Source organism: Dermacentor variabilis, chromosome 2 (genome assembly GCF_050947875.1).
Source record: "Dermacentor variabilis isolate Ectoservices chromosome 2, ASM5094787v1, whole genome shotgun sequence".
Taxonomy (NCBI): domain Eukaryota; kingdom Metazoa; phylum Arthropoda; class Arachnida; order Ixodida; family Ixodidae; genus Dermacentor; species Dermacentor variabilis.
In genome coordinates this window covers 14,155,869-14,179,545 of record NC_134569.1, presented here as the reverse complement: position 1 = coordinate 14,179,545, position 23,677 = coordinate 14,155,869, and the positions used below count along the sequence as shown (strand labels likewise).

General features: G+C 46.2%; 1 protein-coding gene across 1 annotated transcript; it reads right to left on the bottom strand.

Annotated features, from left to right (window-relative positions):
- Positions 1-8,416: 8,416 nt before the first annotated feature.
- On the bottom strand, positions 8,417-23,628 carry SCCRO (defective in cullin neddylation 1 domain containing SCCRO). Its single transcript, XM_075679692.1, has 7 exons — positions 23,427-23,628; positions 23,112-23,325; positions 22,555-22,723; positions 22,333-22,463; positions 20,794-20,876; positions 16,181-16,277; positions 8,417-8,981 (listed from the first exon to the last, which is right to left on the bottom strand). Exons 1-7 carry the CDS (start codon positions 23,427-23,429, stop codon positions 8,890-8,892), a joined length of 789 nt encoding a protein of 262 aa, XP_075535807.1. The 5' UTR covers positions 23,430-23,628; the 3' UTR covers positions 8,417-8,889.
- Between the last annotated feature and the right edge of the window lie 49 nt (positions 23,629-23,677).

Genomic DNA, 23,677 nt, shown 5'->3' with positions numbered 1-23,677 from the left:
GTCCATTGCAACGAGCGTCAAAGTTGGTGTTATAAAATAAAGAACCAGATTATCGTCGCGCGCTTTTCCTTCCGCTAGCCACCGTAGTTCCGCTTTCGCGCTGCTGTGGGCTCTGTTTCTGCCCGCGCGTTTGCGTTTTGCGCAGCAAAGCCGTAGCGCCGTTTGAGGGCGCCGTTTTACTCACCGACGGCGTAGCGTCACAATGAGACCATGACGTCACCACTCCTCGATCGGAGGGCGGGCGATTTGAACGGCGCTAGAGGTACGCGGATGCTCCAGAACGCATTTTCTCTTAAAATAAAAGAGGGAGCCGCAAGGGGGCGCCGAGCAGCGCATTACTGCTTGCTTGCATCGCGCTCTGCGTTTCGATGTGTTTTTGGTAGACTAGTGCTTCCAGCCATGGCACCGAGATACCAGTCGACTCGTGAGGATACAAGGAACACGGGTGTGCTACCCACGTGACCCTTGGTGAAGCTCGTGGAGCCCAGCGATTCTACAAACCCGGACTACGGGGCAGCGTCGATAACCCCGGCGCCAGCTCGGCGCAGCAGCCGGTGCTGCTCCGACGCGTCAGGAACGCGAACGGCAGCAACCGTTCTGCCTGGGCATGGCTACGGGAACGCTTAGCGAACTTCAGACGACGACGGCATGCAAAGTGAGACCACACCAGCAGAGAACATGGATCTAACAAATGTAGACAGAACAGAAGACGGAATAACAAGCTCCGTTCGCCACAACGCCGGGGGACGCCAGCGGACGGACGACGACTGGCAGACAGTCCTGACACTACGGCAAAAGAAGCAGCAGGCTCGAGAGCGCAAGCGAGAAACGGACTCAACGGGCAGCACTAACCCAGCGAAACTAAGGAAACGACAAAGAGGCATACCCAAACTTCCTCCTGTTCCTAAGGATGACTTCAAGACAGACCACACCAGGGACTGCCTTTGAAGACTATCAGCACGCCGGCCCTCGCCGAAGCGATCGTCACAGCCTGCGACTACCACATAAGAAGTGAGCAATTTTTGCTCCATATAAAGCCCGGCTCCAATATCGCCACACTTTCGACATCGAGTCAGGAGGTCGCGGAGCAAGCATGCCGAGTCATGCGAACGTACGTTCGCATGACGTTAATGTATACGCTACCACCGGAGAGGAAGCTATCCGAGGAGTTATACACGGACTTCTACCCCGAACCACCGGAGACCATCATAGCAAACATACGTATACGTACTCAAGGCGTCGAACTTACCCAAGCAAGAATGATCGGAGAAACAAAAAGTGCCGCCCTTACTTTCTGCGGCCCGTCACTACCTCGGGTGGTGTACAACAACGGAGGCGAACTCCTGTGTCATCCTTACCGTGCTACTGTTCAGGTGTGCAAAACATGCTATGTAAAAGGGCATCGGACAGACGTCTGTCCACAGCCAGACCTGCGAGTGTGCCGAATTTGTGGACTCAGAAACCCAGTGGACGGACACCTGTGTGAGCCAAAGTGTGCCTCGTGTGAGGGGGCCCACGTCACCGGGGACCGCAGCTGCCAACGACGCCTCAAGCAACCGAAAAAAACCTCAAGTCAGAAAGAGCACTGACAAGCGCAGTGAAGGGCAGAAAAAACCTCGCTGGTTCGCCTCAGAGGATGAGGAATCGGACTACACAAACGGCCATAAGAGCGACCAACGCGACCGACAGGGAAGAACGAGATCGCCATCTCCACACCGCCACACCGACTGAACGCTCGGTCCAGATCAGCGCCACCTCGCCCGAGCAGATCCCGCTCTCGAGCACGAGAGCGCGTCCAGGGAGGAGAAGCAAGGCAAACGCAACGATCATCCAGAGAAGCACTGAAGGCGACCTCCGTTCTGACAAATCCACAGGTAAGCTGGGCAGCGGTCGCGTCCTCCACAACCACACCTATCACACAAAACGAGGAATACAAGAAAATAGTTGCCAAAAACAGACAACTTAAGGCAAGCTTGGACAGCATGAAAAATGAACTCGAAACACTTAAACGACAAATGGCCAGCATGATGACGCACGGAGGAACCCATAAAACAAACGCACCCGCACAACTGTCCAACACACAGACGAACCCAACACAGACCAAACCACTATCACAAACGCAGCCTATAGCACAGATGCCTACACCCATCACTCATCTGGAAGGGAAATTAGACAATATGTGCGCACAAATGCAATTATTTTTTGCAGAGCTTCACAATCTTAAGCGGTACGTCGACGACTCTCTCAAAGGAGTAAAAAAAAAAAAAAACGCGAAAACGTCGTAGCAGCCTTAGCCCGGAGAACCGAGATCCAAAGGTCACCGTAACCACAGACACAGAACATTTCGAGAGTCCATACTCTGGCTAACTACACACCTACACACCAAGAGAATCTCGTAATTTGGCAGTGGAACTGCCGATCACTACATAACAAACATGCAATATATCAAGGCGGTGCTCGTCCCACCCGACATTATTTGTCTTCAGGAAGTGGGAAAAATGCGGATACCTATTGGGGGATACCGTTTCTACAGCGATTCGAACTACCCTGAAGTGCCAGCGTTGGCCCGCGAGGACCTGACAATCACTGTCGCCATAGCACCTGACGTAGAAATGCACCACCAAATACTCACCATTTGACCAGTTAAGAAGGGTCTTCCCAAGTGCTTGATAACCAACTTATATAGCCCCCCTAGGGATAAGGGGGCCGATTTTTCATTAGCTTTAAGTCACGTATCTACCTTGCTCTCAACGAAAGACCGACTAATCTTTCTCGGAGACTTTAACGCTTGGCACTCCGCATGCATGGGGTTACCAACGCGACACCGCCAAGGGCTTCAATCTACTACGAGAAACTCAGTCCCACGAATTTGTACTGATTACGCAGCCAGGCACTCCTACAAGGATAGGAAACAGCGTTGCCCGGGACACCACGCCGGACCTTACGTTTGTCAACAATGAGACGGGGGTCACCTGGTGTAACCTAGACGAAACGCTAGGTAGGGATCACTATCTATTGTGTGTCAATGTTAACACAGCTAAAGTTCGACAGCCCCTAGGGGTGGCCAGGCTCACTGATTGGAAAGGTATAGAGAACGACAACAGGCTGCTTCCTCATTTCCAGCCACGGCCACAGGTTGGACAACTTTCCTCAAGGAGGCCCATGCTGCCACCGCCAGAGAGATCAAGACCACAACGGAAGCACCAGCAGTAGACAGCCATCTCGCCCACCTCTGGGAGGCCCCCAGAAGCCTCACCAAACGCTGGAAGCGGCAGCGGCGTAATCGCAAACTTAGGCGCCGAATAGCCCTGCTTGCAAACGAAGCTAACACCTATGCAGAGGAGCTGAATAATCAACGCCTCTTTCAGAGGCACCCTGAGCACCAAGAAGACCTGGGCCATTCTTCGGTACATGTTAGACCCAACTAGAACGCGCACCGAGACGTCTAACGTCATGCGACGGCTCTTGGGAGAATACAAGGGCTCAGAACAAGAACTACTCGAGCACCTAAAACGCACCTACACCGGCGCTGCCCAGACATCTTCACGCGTTATGAGAGAATACCAAGGACAGGACAACTCGAGCTTGGACGCCCCCATTACCTTCTCAGAGCTCTACGCAGCGGCACAAACCTTCAAGAAGAACACGGCTCCTGGAACCGACCAAATCACCAACGCAATGCTGCGCAACCTTAGTGACGTAGCCCTACAGCACTTAGTCGACTTCTTCAATGAACAGGTCTGGCGACTGGACGGAAGACTACCGCGAGAATGGAAGGAGGCAAACATCGTGCTTATACCAAAACCGGGCAAGCCGCGCGAGCTCAACCATATCAGGCCCATATCGCTCACGTCTTGCATGGGCAAGCTCGAGTAATTCTAACCCGACTCGAGGCCCACATCGAACGAAACTCACTCTTCCCTGAATCCATGTTCGGTTTCCGCAGGGGAATCTGTGCACAGGACGTCTTTCTTCTATTAAGAGATGAGGTGCTCGATCCTCCTCCGGGCAGTATGGACAGAATCCTGCTAGCACTCGACGTCCATAAGCCATTTGATAACATCTCACACACTACAATACTAGACGGAATACGAGATGTCGGGTGCGGAGAAAGAGTATTTCATTACGTTCAAGACTTCCTGAGCAGCCGCTCCGCGAAAATAGGACTGGGTTCAGCACGTTCTGCCCTGTATCGCCTACCAGATAAGAGCACTCCTCAAGGATCCATATTGTCACCACTTCTTTTTAACATCGGCTTACGTAGAATGGCCCTGGACTTACAGAAGAACCGGGACCTTGGCTGCGCCATATATGCAGACGACATCACACTCTGGGCCTGCAAAGCGTCCTACGGAAACCGACAGGACGCGCTTCAAGAGGCCATCAACACCATTGAAAGCTATATGAGGCTAGCAGGCATGAGGTGCGCTCCAGCGAAATCGGAGTATATTCATATTAGACCTAGACATACCCTAGCGACCAGGGCTCCGGATCTGCAGCTCACCTTGGAGGGAGAGCCCATCAGGAGGGCATCCCACCTGCGCGTACTGGGAATGTGCATTCAAGAAACGGGCAGCGTTAGCATAGCGCTCTCCAATCTCAAACGCACTGTTCGGAGCATAAGTGGGCTTATTAGCAGAGTTGCACGCAGCCGAGAAGGCATGACCGAAGCAGACACCATGCAACTAGTAAACGCCTTCGTCATTAGTCGTCTAACGTACGCTCTGCCTTTCCAAACCACGCGGCGTAACGACATCGAACATGTGGATAAGCTCATAAGAATCGCCTGTAAAGCAGCACTCGCCCTGCCTGAAAGCACAAGCACGATCCGACTGAACGAATTAGGAATGAACACTTTCGAGGAATATGCAGCGGCCACTCTAATGACGCAGCGTGAACGGCTCAACACGATACCTCAGGGACGCTCGGTTTTACAAAGACTTCACTATCCACTGACACCACAATATTGCGGCGACGAAGCAATACTACTGCCATATGAAATCCGGGAGCGGATCCACGTGGCGCCAATCCCCCGTCACATGCACCCAGTCCATCATGTGGCACGGAGACGCGCGCGGGCAGAAGCGATCCGGATACTTAGTTTACAGACGCGAGTTCGTATCACAAGAATACAGGCACCCTCAATACATTTGCAACAGTCGTGGCCAGCCAAGGACGAACAACCGTAGCAGCATCTATACACACGAAATCGGTTGCAACGGCCGAAGCTGTGGCCATACGCGCCGCGGAAGCTAAGGGCCAATCGGCCTACGTGCTGACAGACTCGCAGGACACCTGCCGCCTCTTCCTTGGGGGCGCTTTACCGGGCTGCGTCTTCCGCATCCTAGGAACGGAACTCACCATGGATCATTGCGTGACCTGGTGCCCGGCGCACACAGGGATAGCGGGGAACGAACGGGCGGACCGCTTGGCTCGAGGCATGACAGGCCGAGCCGCGGGCCACACCGCCCGAGAGAACACCTCGACACCCGGTGCGCCAAGCGAAATCCTCGAATTACAACGGCTAAGTAGGCGAACCAAAGCCCTTCCTCTCCCAGACCTAGACAGGAGGCAAGCACGGGACTGGCTCCGCCTGCAAACATTCCCACATTTATACAGGCGACACAAAATGTACCCAGACAAATACAGCAACAAATGCCCGTGGTGCGAAGGAACACCAACATTGGAACACATAACATTCCAGTGCGCGTTACGTCCGGCGGCAGCCACCTCGCCGCTGTTAGACAGCACTCTCCATAACTGATCGTGGGAGGCGCGACTCGCGGAAGTGGAATTGGGAAGCGAACTGGCGACCCTTGACCAGGCCCGGCGAGCCGCTGTAACCAGTGGGGCCCTGGAGGAGGGGCTCCACCCACCATAACCAAACAACCTCTATTACAATAAACGTTTACTCTCTCGCTCTCTCTTAAAACAAATCTCTCCTTCGCATGAAACAAGCGTTTCGAGGTTTCTGGGATGGTATTTCAACAGTTCAAGTTGACTCAATATTAACCTTTAGTGTCCTTTAAGTGCTCTCACCTAAGCAGTTCCATTACGCTATGGACGTAAATATTAGTGTAAGAGCAGGAACATTTGAGACTTGCGAAATATTCTCGTGTGCGCGTATTCTAAGCCTTGAACTATAACAATGGATCAAATTTTTAATTCTAAGTTTATTTCTTTTTATTATTCATGAATAAAGAGTACATATATACCAACGCAAAATATTTTTTTCTCACTTTACGGTCACTCTAGGAAAATTACGGTAATTTTTTTTTCGATATAGGTGCCTCGGAATAATTGGAATCTGCAATGAAAAATAAATCGACCCTGGGCGGTCGCTTATGGCGAAATAATTCGGATGGCTTCGCGGCACGTGCCACCACGTACTTTATAGAGTCGGTGTATAAGAACGTCTGGAATTTCGGACGCAAGAACCCTTCGCCGTGCGATTTTCCGGACTTCTTGCCGTGACTGCAGGTCCGAAACGGCATTAATCAAAGCCACTACCGCCGCCACTTTATCTGGCCACTTCGAACCGACACGCACGGCAACGTTAGGCCTAACTGCTTCGACGTTCGCTATTAAGGTTCCTGCTGTTCGGTGCTGTGTTTTTCATTAAATTCGCCGCCGTCAGCAGTGGCACCGACTCCGCCTTCGCGATTGCCTTCAAAGCTCTGAAAGCACGGCGCGTTGTATGATGCCGGTTTCCGAAAGTCAACTTCGCCTCAATACAGAAATGTTGCGCGGTGAAGCATACGCGAAGTATTGCGATGAAACAAGCGTGTGAAGGGGCAATAGTCACAGGACACATAACGTATTTCTTAATTATATACGCGTGCTCCCGCCATATCCTGTCACAGCACGAGCAACGATATGCCAAATAAGTGTACTGGCAGGCCTTCAGAGCTTTTTCGGATGTGCCTGTGGCTATTTGAGGCGGCAGTAAAAGACATGCGTTCATTTTTCGAACTGCCCGATTTTACGGATGTTTTCGCGGCTCCTAGGGAGTCCGAAAAATCGTACGTTGACTGTACAAGTGAAGAAGAGGATGCTTCGAGTGGTCCGTGGGGCGAACGCGCGATGGAAGGAGGACGAGAACAGAAAGGACCTACGCATTGAGGAATGAACAGGAAAGGAAGCATGCCGCCACTTCTTTCAAGGAGCTTCAGCTCAAAAAAAAAGTGTTGGCTGACGCCCAAATGCAGGTGACTCTCATCGAAACCAAAATAAGCTCTTTAAAGCAGTGAAATGCAACTCTGATGCGTTGTACGCGAGCTGAGAGTATGTCAGGACAGTTGAGGTTGACTTTCCAGCTGCTGAGAGAGAATCTCACAGGTGATAAAGTTTGGACCTCATACCAATAAGCTTGCTATCAGTTGATAGAAATAGCTAATTTTCGAAAATATTTGCTTTTGTATGCATATCTTTACTTGTATTTGATAATGTTTGACTCGAGTTGCAATGGGCTTTACCATTTTATTCGAAGATATCTTATTCGTTGTGCATTTTAGTAACCAATCCCTTCAGTTTTCTTTTTGATTAAACACTACTCCTTAGTATTCAGACTGGATTAAACCAGACCAGTGTTGCCCGGGGGCACAACACCAATACCTAGAAGGATCTATGGCATGTGCCGTGGCTCTTCGGCGAAAAAGTACCTGGAAACATGGTACGTGCAGGCGGTACAGCGGTCGCACACTGGGCTTGGGCGTAAATAGAAGCATGCTTCCCCCGAACGGCGTGGAAACTTGAAATTAGCAGTGAAATTGGGAGGGGTACGCAGTTTATGGTATGCGGTTTTCTATTGCCGATTTAATGCAGAAGTTGATGTTTCTGAAGTGGCTAATTGCTATAAGCAATTTGTCCTGATTCATGGAGAACACTGCTGCTAGTACTACATTTAGTGCTACATTCCCACTGGAAGTTTCACTTTTGCTTTACCGAGAGCATGTACGATGCCCCACCACAGGAGCTGACATTTTTAGTCGCCGCTGATTTCAGCCCACAAAGCGCTCAATACGCATGCAGAAGTGGTAGTGGTGAGCATCATCTCCATACATATACTTTAATTAAGGACACTAAAAAGCATTAGGACACTAAACTGCATCAGTTCTTACAGGTTTTGTCAGTTGGAGCACAATGGTGGTCATAAACCGAGACCACAGCCTGGTGGTGTCATAGTTACTATAACTGCCATTGCAGCACACTTGCAGGCAAGATTAGTGGTGGGAAAATGACCACTCACCTTCTCCATGATGCTGATATAACTCCTGCAAGCACCATAAACCTAAGAAAGGAGCATGTTGTTTGCAAGCATTACCCCACCTCCAAATTATGCAGTAACTGCAGAAATTGTGGACATTCTCCTACAGCCGTAGTATTCAATTTCTGAATAGCCAGACATCTCACAGAATGTGCTTGAATGATTTATTTTCATTAAAATCATTTGTAAAATTGGAGTCCTAAGTAAAGAGGAAACAAAACTGCAACAACGCCTATCACTTTTGACTGGCAGACAGGAAAAAAAAAGCGTGTGGAAATGTTCACCACAACATTTGTTTCTGTGTATGTGTGTAAGACCACTTCGAACAAAACCTAGTTGCATTTCTTGTCAAGAGAAGATAGGCTGTTCCACCTGTGACGCCACAATGTGCAACCCCGCGCAGAGATGAAAGGGTGCGCGGAAGCGGGAGAAATTCAAATAGCGATCACCTAGGCAAGGACATCTCATACACACTCCATTAAATTAGTCTTTGTACAACCTGGAGTTATCGGAAGGGGTGCTGGCATTCTGTGCTGTGACGGCTGAGAATGCGGGCACCTGACAGATGTTCAATGGTCTATTTACAAGTGTGTACACGATTGAACGAAACAGGTGGAACACTTTCACTGGAGCAGCTTGTTGTTGTTGTTGTTTGAGCCTTGGACGATTGGCCTTGCCCACTCCACAAAGTCATCAATAAGCACTGGCCAGGCACCTGCATTTGAGAAACCAGCAGATGCCATAAGAACTGATGTTATCCTGAAAATTCATTCCAAGTCGTTGTGCCTTGCGAACTCACCAGCTACAATTCGTAAATTGTAATATGTGCCACAAAGTAATTAAGAAGTTAATTAGTAACTTCTTTAATTAGTTGACTATGTGTTTCACTTTTTCATTCAAATATTGTCTGCTTTGAATAATCCAGCTCAAGAACTACAATTATGTTACCTATCACAGGCGATCTTTAAGAATTCTGAACTTAAAGATGATCACACCATATAAAGGCTTTGCCTCTTCTTTGTGAAATATTGTTCGACTTACTCCCAGCACTTTGTGGTAGGTAGGCTCCCGTCTTGCCTCGTTTCAATAAAAAATGTGTTACCAATGATGGGATCAAAATTCCGTCTTCCAGCACAGTAGCTAGATGCTCGAATTATTAGGCCATGATCGCACACATACTGCATTTGTTTGAACATAGGTCAACCTTTCTTTTTCATTTTTTTTCAGAAGTGAGCTAAAACCCTGAAGGGGCTATCAAGCTATATTCTTGACTAAAGAATTTGCCAACATTCGTGAAAAAAACTAGCAAAAGTAATGAGCTAACGAGGTTCCTCCATAGCGCCTGCTGGAAAGACAGTTGGGAGATTAGACTGGCTTTAAAGGGCCTCTCACCTGGTCTGGCCATTTTGAGCTGACAAGAGCAGAGCATATAATGTGCGATAACGATTGTGTCTGCAAAGTATTACATCGCTACGCACCATGGAAAGAACTGAAATTTCAAACTGAACGCCATTTTCTCTCCTCGCGGCCACTGCGCTCCAAGCCAGAAAATGACGTACATGTGCGCCTATGTACACGTGTTCACGCTGTGATGTCGCTCGTGGTGACGCGCGACTTCGAGAATTATTCAAGCCAACATCTGTTATTTGTGTAATATGTTGCTAGAATAGATGAATTAAAGGTTAGAAAAATAATAAAACACACAAACCAAATGTCTGCATGTTCTTGTTTTACTTCGCACCACAGCAAGAACGATGTACTTCCGTTTCGTCTGCTTGTTCCCACATAGTGCTATATGGTTTCGGTGCACGCAGACACCAAAACCATATAATTTTGCAACGTTACCTTGAGTTGGGCGAGTTGGTTCATCTTGACGGTTTTCATAAAAAGCGCTAAAGCGTCTTCGTCTTTAGCGTATATGAAAAAAAAAAAGAAACATTTTCTACCGCGTTCCAGTGCAGGATCATGCTCTGTGATGCGCTTGTGTCTGCCTAAGTATTCGTGTAGCACAGACTTATACCACTAGTCAGGTGTCCTTCTGCACAGAGCGCAAAATCGTGTGCTGCGCAAAACAAGACAATCGCAACAGCTTGCACGCAACACCATCAGTGGAAGTGCGCCACACCACAAAAAAGCGAGGAGAAAAAAAAAAAAAAAGAAGGTGGGGCCTGTGACAAACACGTCACGTGATCCTTGAGGTCCGGTATGGGTGAATGCAGGGAAGGACTTTCACTTACGGACGCTAGATGGGGCAAGTGGAGAAAGTGCCTATGCTTGCGGTGAAGCTCGCCTCCTGATATCATGGGTTTGCAACACTGCAATATTTATACCTTGGCTATTAATGAGCTGAAATGAAAAATTTTTGCGACAAAACGCTCCCTAGCGGACACGTAACAACATCTAGCGTATAACGAAAATTTGCTATGGGGCCTGGTGAGGGGCTCTCTAAGAAACCCTGAGGATTCAACCTACTCAACAACGAGAACATCACTGTTTGGGGTGCCAAGGATGTCTGCAGAGCAGCCAACAAGGATGACTTCCCTGGCAGTGCTAATGGGGATGCAGCTCGTGGCATCGACTAGTGAGATTTAGTAGCTAAGCTTACGGTAAATTAGGGTGCTTCCTGTTCAAAGTGTTTCATTATACTAAAAAAAAAAAAAAAAAAAGAAAGCTGGATGACCTATATTTGCGTTTGACCTATTCAAGCAAATGCGGTACTTTTGTTGGGCCAAGGTCGACTAGCTCTTGGAGACTGCTGGCGTACGAGTCACCATGCCAGCTTATCCTATTCTTCCCTCGTAGCAGCTGTGTTAGAAACCTTCGCGATCAGCTCACATTTCCCAGTCCTTTCCCAGTAGCAGCTAACATTACATAGAAGCTGTGCAACATTGTACTTATTCATGATCGGCGCACATCCGAACAGGTTCTAACGTTTCTTCAATGAAGTAAAAGTTTTGTTGTCATTTGAATGTAGGCCGCTTTACATAGACATTGGGACAAGATTGTATAACACTTAGTTGCAGATGACGTCACAATCTGTCACTCGCTTACAGGCGTGGGAATGCCCAGTCATTTTGTAGCAATATTTGCAGCAGATAAACTGAAACCAAGATTCTGCAAGTGAGTGATTTCGCTTTTCCCCTCACTAGAGGCACCTAGACATCTGAAGTTCTCATTGAAGGATTACTTGTAAGCCCCCTGAATAAGGTAAAGGGAGCGACATTCCTCCTCTCCTTTTTAGAGTCCCCTCATCAAATGTGCTTTCCCTTGCCGCACTCCCTCTCAGTTCGCAATTTATGATGGCGGCAATTACACTGCGCGGCAATGCGACCATGTGTGATATCAGGATTCGCGTTCACCACGACTGCAGGGCTGCACACCACGATCAAGAGCAACTGTCAAGCAACCAGCGCAACTGAAACCAGAAACCAAGATAACAAAAGGCGCTGCCATAAGCATGCAGATGCTCATGCATGTTCCTGCGGAAGCGGCACCAGCACAACCATGTGACCCTGCTCTACCAACAGAGAGCGCAGATATGCCCCAGACGTCCTCACCTCTTATCGCTCACAGTTCAGGTGGCAAGATAAAGAATGTTGCTACTTTTAGTTTTATTCAGGAGGCTTACTTGGGTGCGGCTGTTTGAATCCACTGGCAGCCAGAATACAAAAACTTTACACAAGCTCCGAGAATAACGATACGACACCCTGCACTGCAACGGCAATCTTTCCCTGATGCCTTCCAAAACCAAGTCTGCCAATCTGGTGCAGCGCGGCACACTTTCGGTCATTTTTCCACTTTCTGAGCAATTTGGCGCAGCAATTCGCTTGGATATCATAACGGTGCAATTGCCACAGAATTCCTGTCCCTGCACTTACAGCTGTCCAGTACGTTAGCTGAATACAGCAATTGGGATGTTATCAAATCGCATCAAAAACGGCCGGAGTAGATATCATGCCATTATCATACAATCATCACTGTTGTCAAATGCACAGTAGAAAATACTAAAAATGTAAACTTGCAGCAATGACGCGCAGCAAAGTGCCATCTGCCATCTTGTCTAGGGCACGGAAAAATGAAGCTGCTCACTCGACAGCATAGCTACACACATAGCTGCTGCTTCCACTAGTGCTCTATGACGTCCTTCCACTGCTGTTCGCTGCTGCTCCACAACACCTAGCGCTACCTTCAGGGCATGGTGTGCATATCCAGTTACAACCTGATGTGCTACCAGCACAGCCTCATCAGTGCGCGATTCTAGAAGCCACACAATGCGAAGCAATGCACTGTTGTTCAGATTTCGGTCAACCGAAACATTGCAAATTTCGATCTCGCACTGTGCCAAGCACTGAAGCACTGTCTGCTGTTGGCAATGTTCGAGACGTGCAAAAAAACAATCAGTTCAGCAGTTGAGGCAGTGTCGCCTGTTACTGTGCACATCAACCACTTATTTTATTATTCCTTTCACACTGTCTAGGCAGCCAGCAATGTTATGCTTCTAGTGACTAATGCTGTTCTGCAAGTTTTGCAAATATGGTGATTTGGGCCAGCTATATTTTGGAGGTCTGTATACTATGTTTGCGAATGACGTGCCCTGCTTTCTTTTGTTTACCTCAGGGCACCGAAAGTTTCTTCAGTAAATGATTCAAGTGTGATGATGCCTGAAACTTTTTCAATGTAACACATCATTTGTTATCATCTGTTATCGCAAATGGACGGGCAAGGTATCCTGCCGTTTTGGTTGGTTGATTGCGGTGATAGTGCAGCTTATTTTACCGTTTTCACGGGCCAATATTGGTGACAGCGCAGTCTAAAATTATGTGCCGCAGGTAGGGTTGCCAGCCGTCCCAAATTTAGCAGGACTGTTCCTACTTTTGAGTAAATGTCCCATGCCCAGACATGAATCAGGTGGCACAGCTGATGACCCAACCTTTGCTTCATTTTTATACTGGACAATAACAAATAGGCTAGATTTCTTTTTACTGTGATTGAAATTATAGGGACACACCAAGCAAGCTTTCGCCGTCGTCGTCGCCGAGAGGTTCTGTGTATATTTAGGTATATGTATGCTGTATGCCGTGCTACATGACATGCGGTAATGCGGGTTATATTGCCACACCATTCTATCACTAAGGTTGCTCGCACCAGGTCTTACATTCTTGACAAAAGTATTACTGAGAATTTTGATAATGGCAGCCCCCAAATAAATGTCATGAAACAAAACAGCAATAGCGCATGCCTTTTATCTTAAATTTTCTCAGACTTAAATACTAAAAGAACTTTAACCTGACAATGCCGTTCTTTTATTGGCGCGGCTCTGCACTACCTCCTAAATCTGCCCAGCAAAGAGGTTTGAAATGTACTCGATACGAAAAAATGGCAGTAAAGTCGCTGGAGAACACGTTAGGTTTAATTAACAAATATAAATGAAATTGTCCAATGGTTATATTCAAGAGGAGCCCTAGCACAACAGCTCGTTTGTACTTAGCTTACATTTACTTCAGTTCATACTACCACTACAGCCAAGAGTCTCACAATTTGTGTAATATTATAACTAGTTGCTATCGCATTGATTGCTTCACCCTAATGGTGAAACTATGATTTTTTCTATGATGACTGACAGTTCATTTGCGCATTATGCTTTCTTGTGTTCCGTTGTACTGTCATAAACATAAAGGTGGTTTCATTTTTGTCATGGTTGTAGTTTTGTTGTAGGCTTTATAACTTTTCACAGTCCTATGTGTACTGGCAGCCATGATAGTCAGGCAACTGTACTGCATTTTTCTTGCTGGAAACCGTGGCACGGTAGGACTAAAAAGCATTTATTTAACTTCGTTGCGCACACTGAAGGGTGGCTCCAGGCAACTGACGTGGTCGGTTGTTTGCAGCTGCCGCCCTGTCCCAACTTCGTCCACTCGAGAGTGGGCAACCCTAGGAACTGGCACGACTGGGCACATGCCCCTGGGACCACTTGGTATGTGCCACTAGGTTGTAGTTTGCGTTTAATCTTATAATTTGCCATTTTGCATTTACTACACAACAGTTGCATCATTGATACAGCCATTCTCTACAAAGCATGAATGCTTTGCATTACATAGACATCAACCACCGTTGAATCTGTGAAATGTTTTATTAGTTATTTTAGATGTAGAAAAAAAATCAGCATGGTAATCAGGAAGAACTTGCGTAATGAAACTGTTTCACGGACTTTGTGTTATGCTAAGTTTTTCAGGTTGCATGCAATCAACTAGCTAGTGGGAAGGGAAGCCACATTTCTGTGAATGTTTTCAGCACAGTTCTTCAAGTACAGTTTAGCCTGCCGTTGTTGCCGAGCTTATAAATGACATTTTTGCTGTCTTCGTCCGATTTTAATTCACAATGATTAATTTTTCTGCAGCAAGGTTTCCACAAATAGCGATGCCAGGTGCAGGAGGTGTAATATATCAGTTTTATATAAGCAGAAAATGTGTACCAACGTGTGGAAAAGCATCTTATGATAGGTGATGTGGTGATCAGAAATGGGAGGAATCTATTTTTACATAGTTGTCAGCTAAGCTGTATATCCACGGCTAAGCACTGAATATATCTTGACAGTATCAGCAGTGCAGCCTCCATAGAAGCCACATATGATAACACGATAATTCACGGAACTGCACATACTTAACCATTTCTCAAAAATCTATAAATGAAAGGCAAACATGGGCTCATTATTTTTAATCCTTGTGAAAGCATAGCAACAGCACGAGTATTGTTTTTCTTTACTACGTACGTCGTGCTGTGCAAGCCTGTTACTCCATGTCTGACTTTCAACTTGCAGAATCATGTTTGCCCTCTGTCTTCACAGGACATGCATGTGTGACCTGGCTCGCACAACTTCAGTTCACATGCCTGAGGAGAAACTTAAAATGGATTAATGAAAGCGCTCATTAGTTGCCTGCATAAAGCTTTATCAGCTTTAATGAACAGCACTAGTACTGTTATAATCAATTTTTCACACGTGACGCCATTTTCTTGCGGACGCAACAAATTTGGGGGATCGCAATACAATGCAAGTTTGTTTTAGAGGCTTCAGTCGAAAATTTGAGTGTGAGAGCAATGGTGTAAAGTACCTAGCACAGGTTTGAAGTGCACATTGCCGTGAAAAGAGGTTCCGCGAAGGTTTCAGTTTCAAAGCAGTATGCATCTTAGATATGGCGTTCAGACGGATATACAAAGGTGCAAAAACTAGCGCGTATGGTTTCGTTGATATGCAGGGGGCACCATGAAATGGGCTCTTCATTAATTGCTGGATGATGAAGGCGACTGTTGCATTTTAGAGTTTTGAATAGACATCGTGCCAATCTGCACAATATACAGGTGCTTCGCAACTACACACCAAAGATGGCGGATGCGGCCAGTGTTGCCAGATCACTATGCATACTGAATATCCTTTATCGCTTGCCCTACGCAAACATATCAGTCCACCTGGCAACAGTTTGCGCAACTCCGAATGTTGCTGGCTAGTCACCTAGGCACTTGCAAAACGTTTCACATAACATTCTCAAAGTGCATGGGATCTGCATTATTATTATTTTCTAATATGTACTACTCTTGTTTTTAGCCCTTCTAAGCAGTTTTGCAGAGTTTTTCTTCACAGTGGTGGAACAAACACACATTCCAATGCTGCTGTACTTCCTGGAAATGTTCAACTCTCTTCATCCTCTATACGCAAGAGTGGTCTGACCCAATGTGGCTCGGGACACTAAATTTTAACACTACCTAACAAGCATACTTCACCATATTCAAAGATACACTGCGATGTGGTTTTGCTGTGTGACAAAATCATAATATATATAGCAGTGACTATGTACCCAGAACAGGCAGCACAGAATGCACACTAACAACTGTGCCACCCAGGACCCAATGCAAACTTGCCTTCCTCATCATAGTTGCTCATGTCATCAGCAATCATGCCACTGAAGTCCAACAGCAAATTCCATGTGTCCTTAGGTATTGACCTCTTGTGGTGTTCCTAAAAACAGATATGCAAAGACCCTCAGATATTTCACAAGCATAAACAGTACAGAGGTTACAAAAGACTAGCTATCCTGGACCTAACTGCAAGTTCAACCCTTGTCGCTGAGATTAAAACGAATTTCAACATTCTGCTCTGTGTAATTTGTGATCCAAATGTAGCATTTCACATGAGGATAGAGGCCCGCAAGTGGGTTTTCTATCCACAGGCTACTGCTTGTTAATGACGAAGCCAACTTAACTGAAACATCAGATGTGTTCCAGTAATGAGTAAAATCTACAAAACAATGCCTCAGATGTTTGTTGGAGTAAAAAAGAAGCTTATGGTCATGAACACATATAATTTGCACTCTACATTAAGGGGGGACACAGGCTCTAGAATGGTAAAAAAATGTCGAAAAAATTGATTTTGAAAAAAAAACGCATTTTAGGAATGTTAGTGACTTCAAGCTTATTAGTGCTGATTTCGATTGGTAAATAGGAAAAAATTGGCTTTCAAAACGCCATGGGAGCCACAAAATGCCCTGTGCTAGGCAAAATTTGTTCAAGCTTCTCATGCGCGCCGCAGCTGCAGCCAACTACTACCATCTTGGGCTTGTTTTGAAGCTGTTTTCTTGGCATATTTTATGCCGGCTCAAAAGAGTGCAGCTCAAACAAAACGACCGCTCTCGCCGCTTTTCTGAAGAGTAATTTCTGGCCTCTGATTGGGCAGAGTGCACATGCGCAAGCCGAGCCCTCCGTCTTGTGCCTCCCACTGGCTGGCACGACCGAAGCGGACATTTTGTTATTTTATTTATTTTTTACATGTGCCACCAAGTTTGCTGTTGCTGCCGGTTTGCGTGGGTCGTCTGCTTTTGCTTGCTTTCATGCCGCTGATGCACAGTCTTTCCTTTTTGTGGTGTGTCAGAAGACGCTCGTGTAAAGAAGACATGCCAAGCTTACGGGAGGGCAGGGGAGGGGGGGGGGGGGGTGAACGGACCCTGGAAGCGTCAATGGAACGAGAGGCTGAAGACTGTGGACGACGGAGCACTGCCTGAACAGCCAGCATAAACGGAACGGCTGGAACCACCTGTTGCGTCCAAAGTGGCATTCTACCAATGCCGTTGAATCTGCTGGGCCTAGCTGCAGGTTGAGGTCATTGGATCGTCAGACGGCCAGTAGCATTCTAGACTGTATTGATATGGCATACTAATTCAGTGGGCGAGTTGGCTGAGTGCGAGATAAGTGCAGCGATGTTGTTTGAAGGAGTGCCTGGCATGTCAGTGTGCAACAGGTGAAAATTCAAGCTGCTCGTCGCAAAAGCTTCGGAAGTCGCAAAGGGAGCATCTAGACAGTAGTGCTACCAAAGCCAGACTTTCAAAACGGCACAAGCCAGCAGAGGGCCTTGCATAGAGCACTGGCATGCTGTAGAGAGAAGTGTTGTTGCATGACAATAATTAGTTTAGGCCTTTTAAAAAATTTTCCATGCGTGTTTTTGACTTTAACATTGTGTAAGTTTATTTGGCTATGGAAAGGCTACTTTATTATACAATTTTGTATTCATTAAGCTTGCAAGCCATTGGAACAGGCACATGAAGTGGTAAATGTAGTTTCTCATGCTTGTTTAGGCACAGTACATGGCTTTATAACAAGCTTTTGCCTGTTTTCCGGGAGGGTACAGTCATATCTTTAGTATGGCCATTCTTGTGAAGAATAGAGCTACAAAATGATGTCATTAATATTGCTGTAGCTGCATTATAGCAGAAGTTAGAGCTGGGGCCATATTCTGTAGCGGTTCGCTTTGGAACCGGTTCGGTCTGGCTGTTGCCATTTGTCGGTGCTTCGTTGCCATCATCCCCGGTGGGCGGGACGACAAATTTTGTTGATGTCACACAGGTTGTCAATCATCTGGAAAGTAACCGGTTCCCTGCTACGAGAGGAACCGCAAAGAAGTGGCTTGCTTGAGGGTCGCGCGCGGTGGCGAGCATGATGTCGAGGGTTGCTAGGGCAATCGTGGCTGCCGGCTAGTCTCGTGCCAGCTGACGAGCCGGCACCTAGACGAAGAGACGGCAATGGTGGCTCCTTTGGTTGTGCTGCTGGCGAGCGCCGAAAGACAATGACGCGACGCGTTCGGCATGGCTGAAGAAGAGTTTCGAAGGCATTTTAGGATCTCCAAAGACAAAGTGCGACGTTTTTGCGATGAGCTGGAAGAACATCTCGGACCTCAAAGATTTCGTAGTGTCGACACTGCGATGAAAATGCTATGGGTGCTGCGGTTTTTTGCCACCGGGAGCTTTCAACAGTGCATCGGGAATGAAGAAGCGATTGCACTGTCGCAGCCTTCGGTCGGCCGGATCATTACAGCCGTCGCCAAGGCCATTACGGTTGTGGGCAAAGAAAAAGGATGGGTTAGATTCCCATCCACGGCGCAACAGAAAGCCGCCGTCGCTGCTGGCCCAACACACATGACGCCTTTGCTAGGTAGGGGTGCTCCTCGACAAATGAAACGAGTATTTCGCGCTGCCTCGCTGAAACATGAGGACCCAGCTGCCTGTCCTTGCGCGACAAGATCGTTTCGGTTTCGGCGCGTGAACAAGTCCAAAACGTAAACAAAGCGAGGCAAGTTGTTTGCATAACGTATGGCACGCCACCTAGCGACCAATTAAGAAAACAACACAAATAAAATTACAACTCCCAGTAGCCGTCTGCGCCGCAAGCTCACATTTATTACTGAAAATTATATTTGCAAGTGTTCTATACAAACCAATGTTTTTTTATCAAACCAGCAACATCCTTCAATTGCTATGTCGTCCCCCAAGTACAAACAAAAATGATGACGTGATCTTCCGGCAGACCTCCGCTCGTTGATTCGTTCCCCTCATGCCGCCCCGTTCCACTCTTTCTCCGATGACGTAATCCAGACGTAACAGCCAGACCGAACCGGTTCCAAAGCGAACCGCTACAGAATACGGCCCCTGTATAAACTTCAAATGCGTTTTTCCCAGTTCAATATTTTTACATACCGCACTCAGTCTCACAGGGCATTTCTCAATGATGATGTTGAGAGACAATAATAAGTTTGGCATCAGTGCATTCATGTTGAAATTATCTCGGGGGTGATGCTATTTCTGTTACACTAGCATCGTTTTGTAAATTACAATCAAAAATAATAATGAGTGAAAATAAGAAAAAAATATTTACAATAAATGTTAATCTGCTCTTTTACCTTTATGGCTCATTCACACCGGCGACTTGAGTAGGTCTCGCGACCATTTGCGACTCGTGACCAAAAAGCGAGCGAAGGCAACTGATGTTCACACCGGCAAGCCACTGACTGAGCGTGACCTGCAAGTCGCAATCCCGGAGATTATCGTTCTCAGTGAGAACTCTCGGAATCTACACGGAATTCGCCACGACGTGGGAGCAGGTCGGATGCAAACACATGAAACATCACTTCCGGTGCGCCGCTGATTGGTTTATCAGTTTTGCGACCACGGTTGCGCGACTGAAAAATCGAGCAGCGAGCGACTAGACCAATATGGTCCCTTTTCGAGAAAAGCGACCATTTGCGACTGGTCGCTTTGCGATCAACTTGGTAGCACGACCACTGTCAGTCACCGGTGTGAATTAAGACTTTAGGGTGCTTTCAAACAAATAAAAATAGAATCACCCCCTAGAGCAAGGCTTTGGCATTGGTGCCATACACTTATCTTTTGTGTTTAGCAATGTGAAATTGCCAAAAAGCCCCACAAGTACCCACTAAGTTTATTTTCAGACTTTAATACTTTCTGAACAAGAGCAACTATCGAAAAACTAATTATTGGTTTGAACTCAGCATGAAAATCTGATTGAAACAGTGAAGTTTAGTTCAGATTGAACCAAAAGTAAAGAAACAAAATTTAGAACTCGCGTCCCCATTTAAGTAGAATGCAGTCGAGGACTAAGGTGCATACATTGCCAACCTCACATGGCACACAAACGTACACAGTGTGTCCCAACAATCTTGCACCAAGATTTAAAGATATACCAAGCGCCACGTTGCTGGACAGAACCAAGGTAATGTTTGCCGTCACTTAGAGATACTCAGACTTTTTTTATTCTGCCTAATTGCATAATTAGCCTTCATTAATTAACTTCTCAAATGTTATAGTTAGATAACAAGTGTAAATGTGAAAATTGTAGAGCAACAATAAAAACTCCTGATACAGCTTTCTGTAACTCAACAGGTGCTATATAAAAGTGCTTTTTGAGAATGAAAGAAGCCTGCCTCAAGCAACTATTCCTTGAGCATTACCATGGCTCTGTCCAGCTACATGGCATTTGCATATTTTTCAATCTTCGTGCATGATAGTTGGGACACCCTGTATAATGACAATGATTAATTGCAGTGCGTTAACTTGTGCCATCTCCTGCGATTTTATGTTGCTATTAAATACATGGTTGACTACTAAAGGGGAAACAGGCTTATTTTCAGCAACAGGCAGCATGGTCTAATTATAACAGACTGAAATGTGTTAAAGAGAAATGACCCTCACTTGCAAGAACTGGCACCAAAGATTTAGAAACTTGAACCTCCCGGGAAACACGATGTTCCAGTAGGTTATTGCCATTTCCAGATCTGAAAAATCAGGAACATCCTTTCGTCACAACCTTGTTTGGTAGTGCTTTAACTAATGAGCATGACAAACACTCACAAGACTTCTGCAGTGGGTGAAGTTTTGTGTTGCTCAGTTTAGGTGGGAAAATGCTGACAGTATGCTGCTTTTAAGGAGCACTGATATTTTTTACTACTGTTTTTTTTTGTTCCTAAACTCTACGACATATAGTGACAGGCTTCAGAGCACTGTAAATGCTTTAATAAATTAGATTTTCTGCAGCCAGTTTCGTTTCCCAGGAGGATACTGTGTTGAGACATCACGACCCAGTATGCAGTCATGTGGGAGCAAGATGCTGCAACCTTTTGACAATCATTCTCGCTCCCTTAGTCAGCTCATATGCCACTACTCATTCTGAGGGCCGATGTAGCAGCATAGTGGAGACCAAGCACAAGTCAAAACTTCGCAATGTCCTGCTGCCACATGACCATATACTGTGTCTTGACATCGCAACACTGTACAAACGAACCTGAAACTGGCTGTAGAAAAGTTAAGTTATTTAGGGCACTGTAATGCTCAGCAGTATTTTTTCTGGGTTTGAGAGGTACTAGATCTCTATTTAAAAAAACACAGTAAAAGAAAAGAAGACAAATATATAAAGTGTCAGGGCCACTTAAAAAGCTGGCCACGTAGTACAAGCCTGTGTGCTCGTCAGTTATTGCAGTAAATCCTCGCTAGTAAAAAACAAAACAGCAAACTGCTGTTATGTGATCAAAAATCTTTGAACATAGTAAGTTTTAAATTGTTCACATTATGATTGGGCTGCAACAGTTGCCCTCAGTTATAACAAAACAGCCCTTCGTCTTTTGTCATTTTATGCTTGTGCCCAAGTTGAGATGTGCAGGCTTCAGGAATAACCATTAAGACAGGCTTGCCTCTATGAAGACCAGGGTAGAATTTAACTGAAATTTTCAGATCAGTCAAACAATTCTAATTTCCAACTAGATGCACAGATATTGCCAAGAAAGATGAAAAAAGTTCTCAGTCAACACAATATAACAAATACTTCTGGCTATTCTAAAATTCTCTCTACATGTAAGTACATGTAGAGAGAATCGGGTATCAATATGAAATACAGTTATATGCTTGCTTGCTGGTATGAGTTGCTGTGAGCTTCTGTGTTTTCAGAAGTGAAAGCACGGAAGCAGTACCAAATTCATAATATACAACTGACTGCTAAATTTCAATACGAATTTTTTTTATGTATATACAGGATTCATACAGGTAACACAGCAGTACGAGGAACACAAAAAACTATGAGAAAACATTAGATGAGTCTGGATAGTATCAATTCCGCCTTCCTTGTCTTTTCAAGAGTTGTGGTCCAATGGCTAGAGTGTCTATAGCTCACCAAACAACATTTAATACGCCATAACTTAGCTAAATGCGCTGACAATAGCACTATCAAGAGGTGCTTACCAAGGCCCTTTTGACCTGGGTTTTTCGCATAATTAAAGGTGAAGTTGTAGAAGTCTTTGAACTTCAGTGGTTCCTTGAGCTCAGGCTCAAGGGTTGAAAGCTTTCCTTTTAACTTCTCGACGCTGTCACAGCTGTAAATGGGGTAGGAATACAAGTTAACCCAAGCAACGTCGAGCACTTCATAACATCTGTAAATGCAGAGAAAACGTAATTTGCTCTTACCCCAACTCTGACATGCCGTTCATGAATTCGTCCCGTGTAAATTCGCACTGGGCGACGGCTTTGAACTTCCACGCGATTATGAGCACTAGTTTGCTCTCGGGACTCAAGCCGAGGTCGTCAAGGAACCGCACGATGCCATCAACCGTCATCTTGTCTGGCTCGTGAGGATCTGCGGACAACGGTGACACACAATATGATGTTGAGCACGTTTGGTTTGTTCAGAACTACATAGATAGTTTGGAACTGCAGGCGCAGCGCACGAACAATATGAAACTGCGTTTTAGACTGCGTAGTACATTGCGAAAGGCAGCGCCTACACGCTGCGTCAGTTTAAGTAAAGCGGCAGGCTCAATCAAGTCAAACACACCAGCGTGAACTTGAATGTAACATCCAAAGAAAACACGTTTCTTTCTTTCTTATATAGACATTTTCCAGTGATACTTTGCGATTTCTAAGAGCAGAAACCGAAGCATTAAGCCTAACCGGCTGATCACTACCGAGGTTCGCCTGCGAGCGATCGCCGTCAACTCGGCACACGTAAGGCCCATTGTCATTACCTTTATATTTGTTGAACAAGTGCTCCAATTTCTTCCTGTCGACTGATCCTTTGGGCTCCCTGTAGTACATGTCTGGGTTTTGAAAAAAATTGTCCGACGCCACATCGAGTTTCCAATCGTGCTGTGTGAGGCAGTAGATGGCCGTCTTCTCTCCGGTCTGTGTGAAGGCGATGAACTGTTTAACTTTCTCCTTTTGTGATGATTTCAATTTATGCTGCAAAGAACAAAAGCATTGGATGTTAACGCGACATTATTAATGTTCTAGCTACTGCCAGTTAAACTCATGAAAAAAGAAAAAACTATTAGCTTTCCTACCATTTTCGGCCATTCAGACTCCGTCGCCTGCGGTGCGCATGCGTCGCGGAACTCTGGCCCAGCTGATGGCTTTCGGTTCAGTCCGATGACTGTAACGCGAAAAGTTACTGCTCAAGCACTGCCATCATAATTGATATGTTCCGCGAAAAAGAAATTCTGGCGCCTATGCCGCAGCTGTTGCCTTTCGCTGAGCGGTCGACAATTTGCGCTTTCTCTCCTTCTTCCGGAAGAGAGGAAGCGGCGTGAACGTC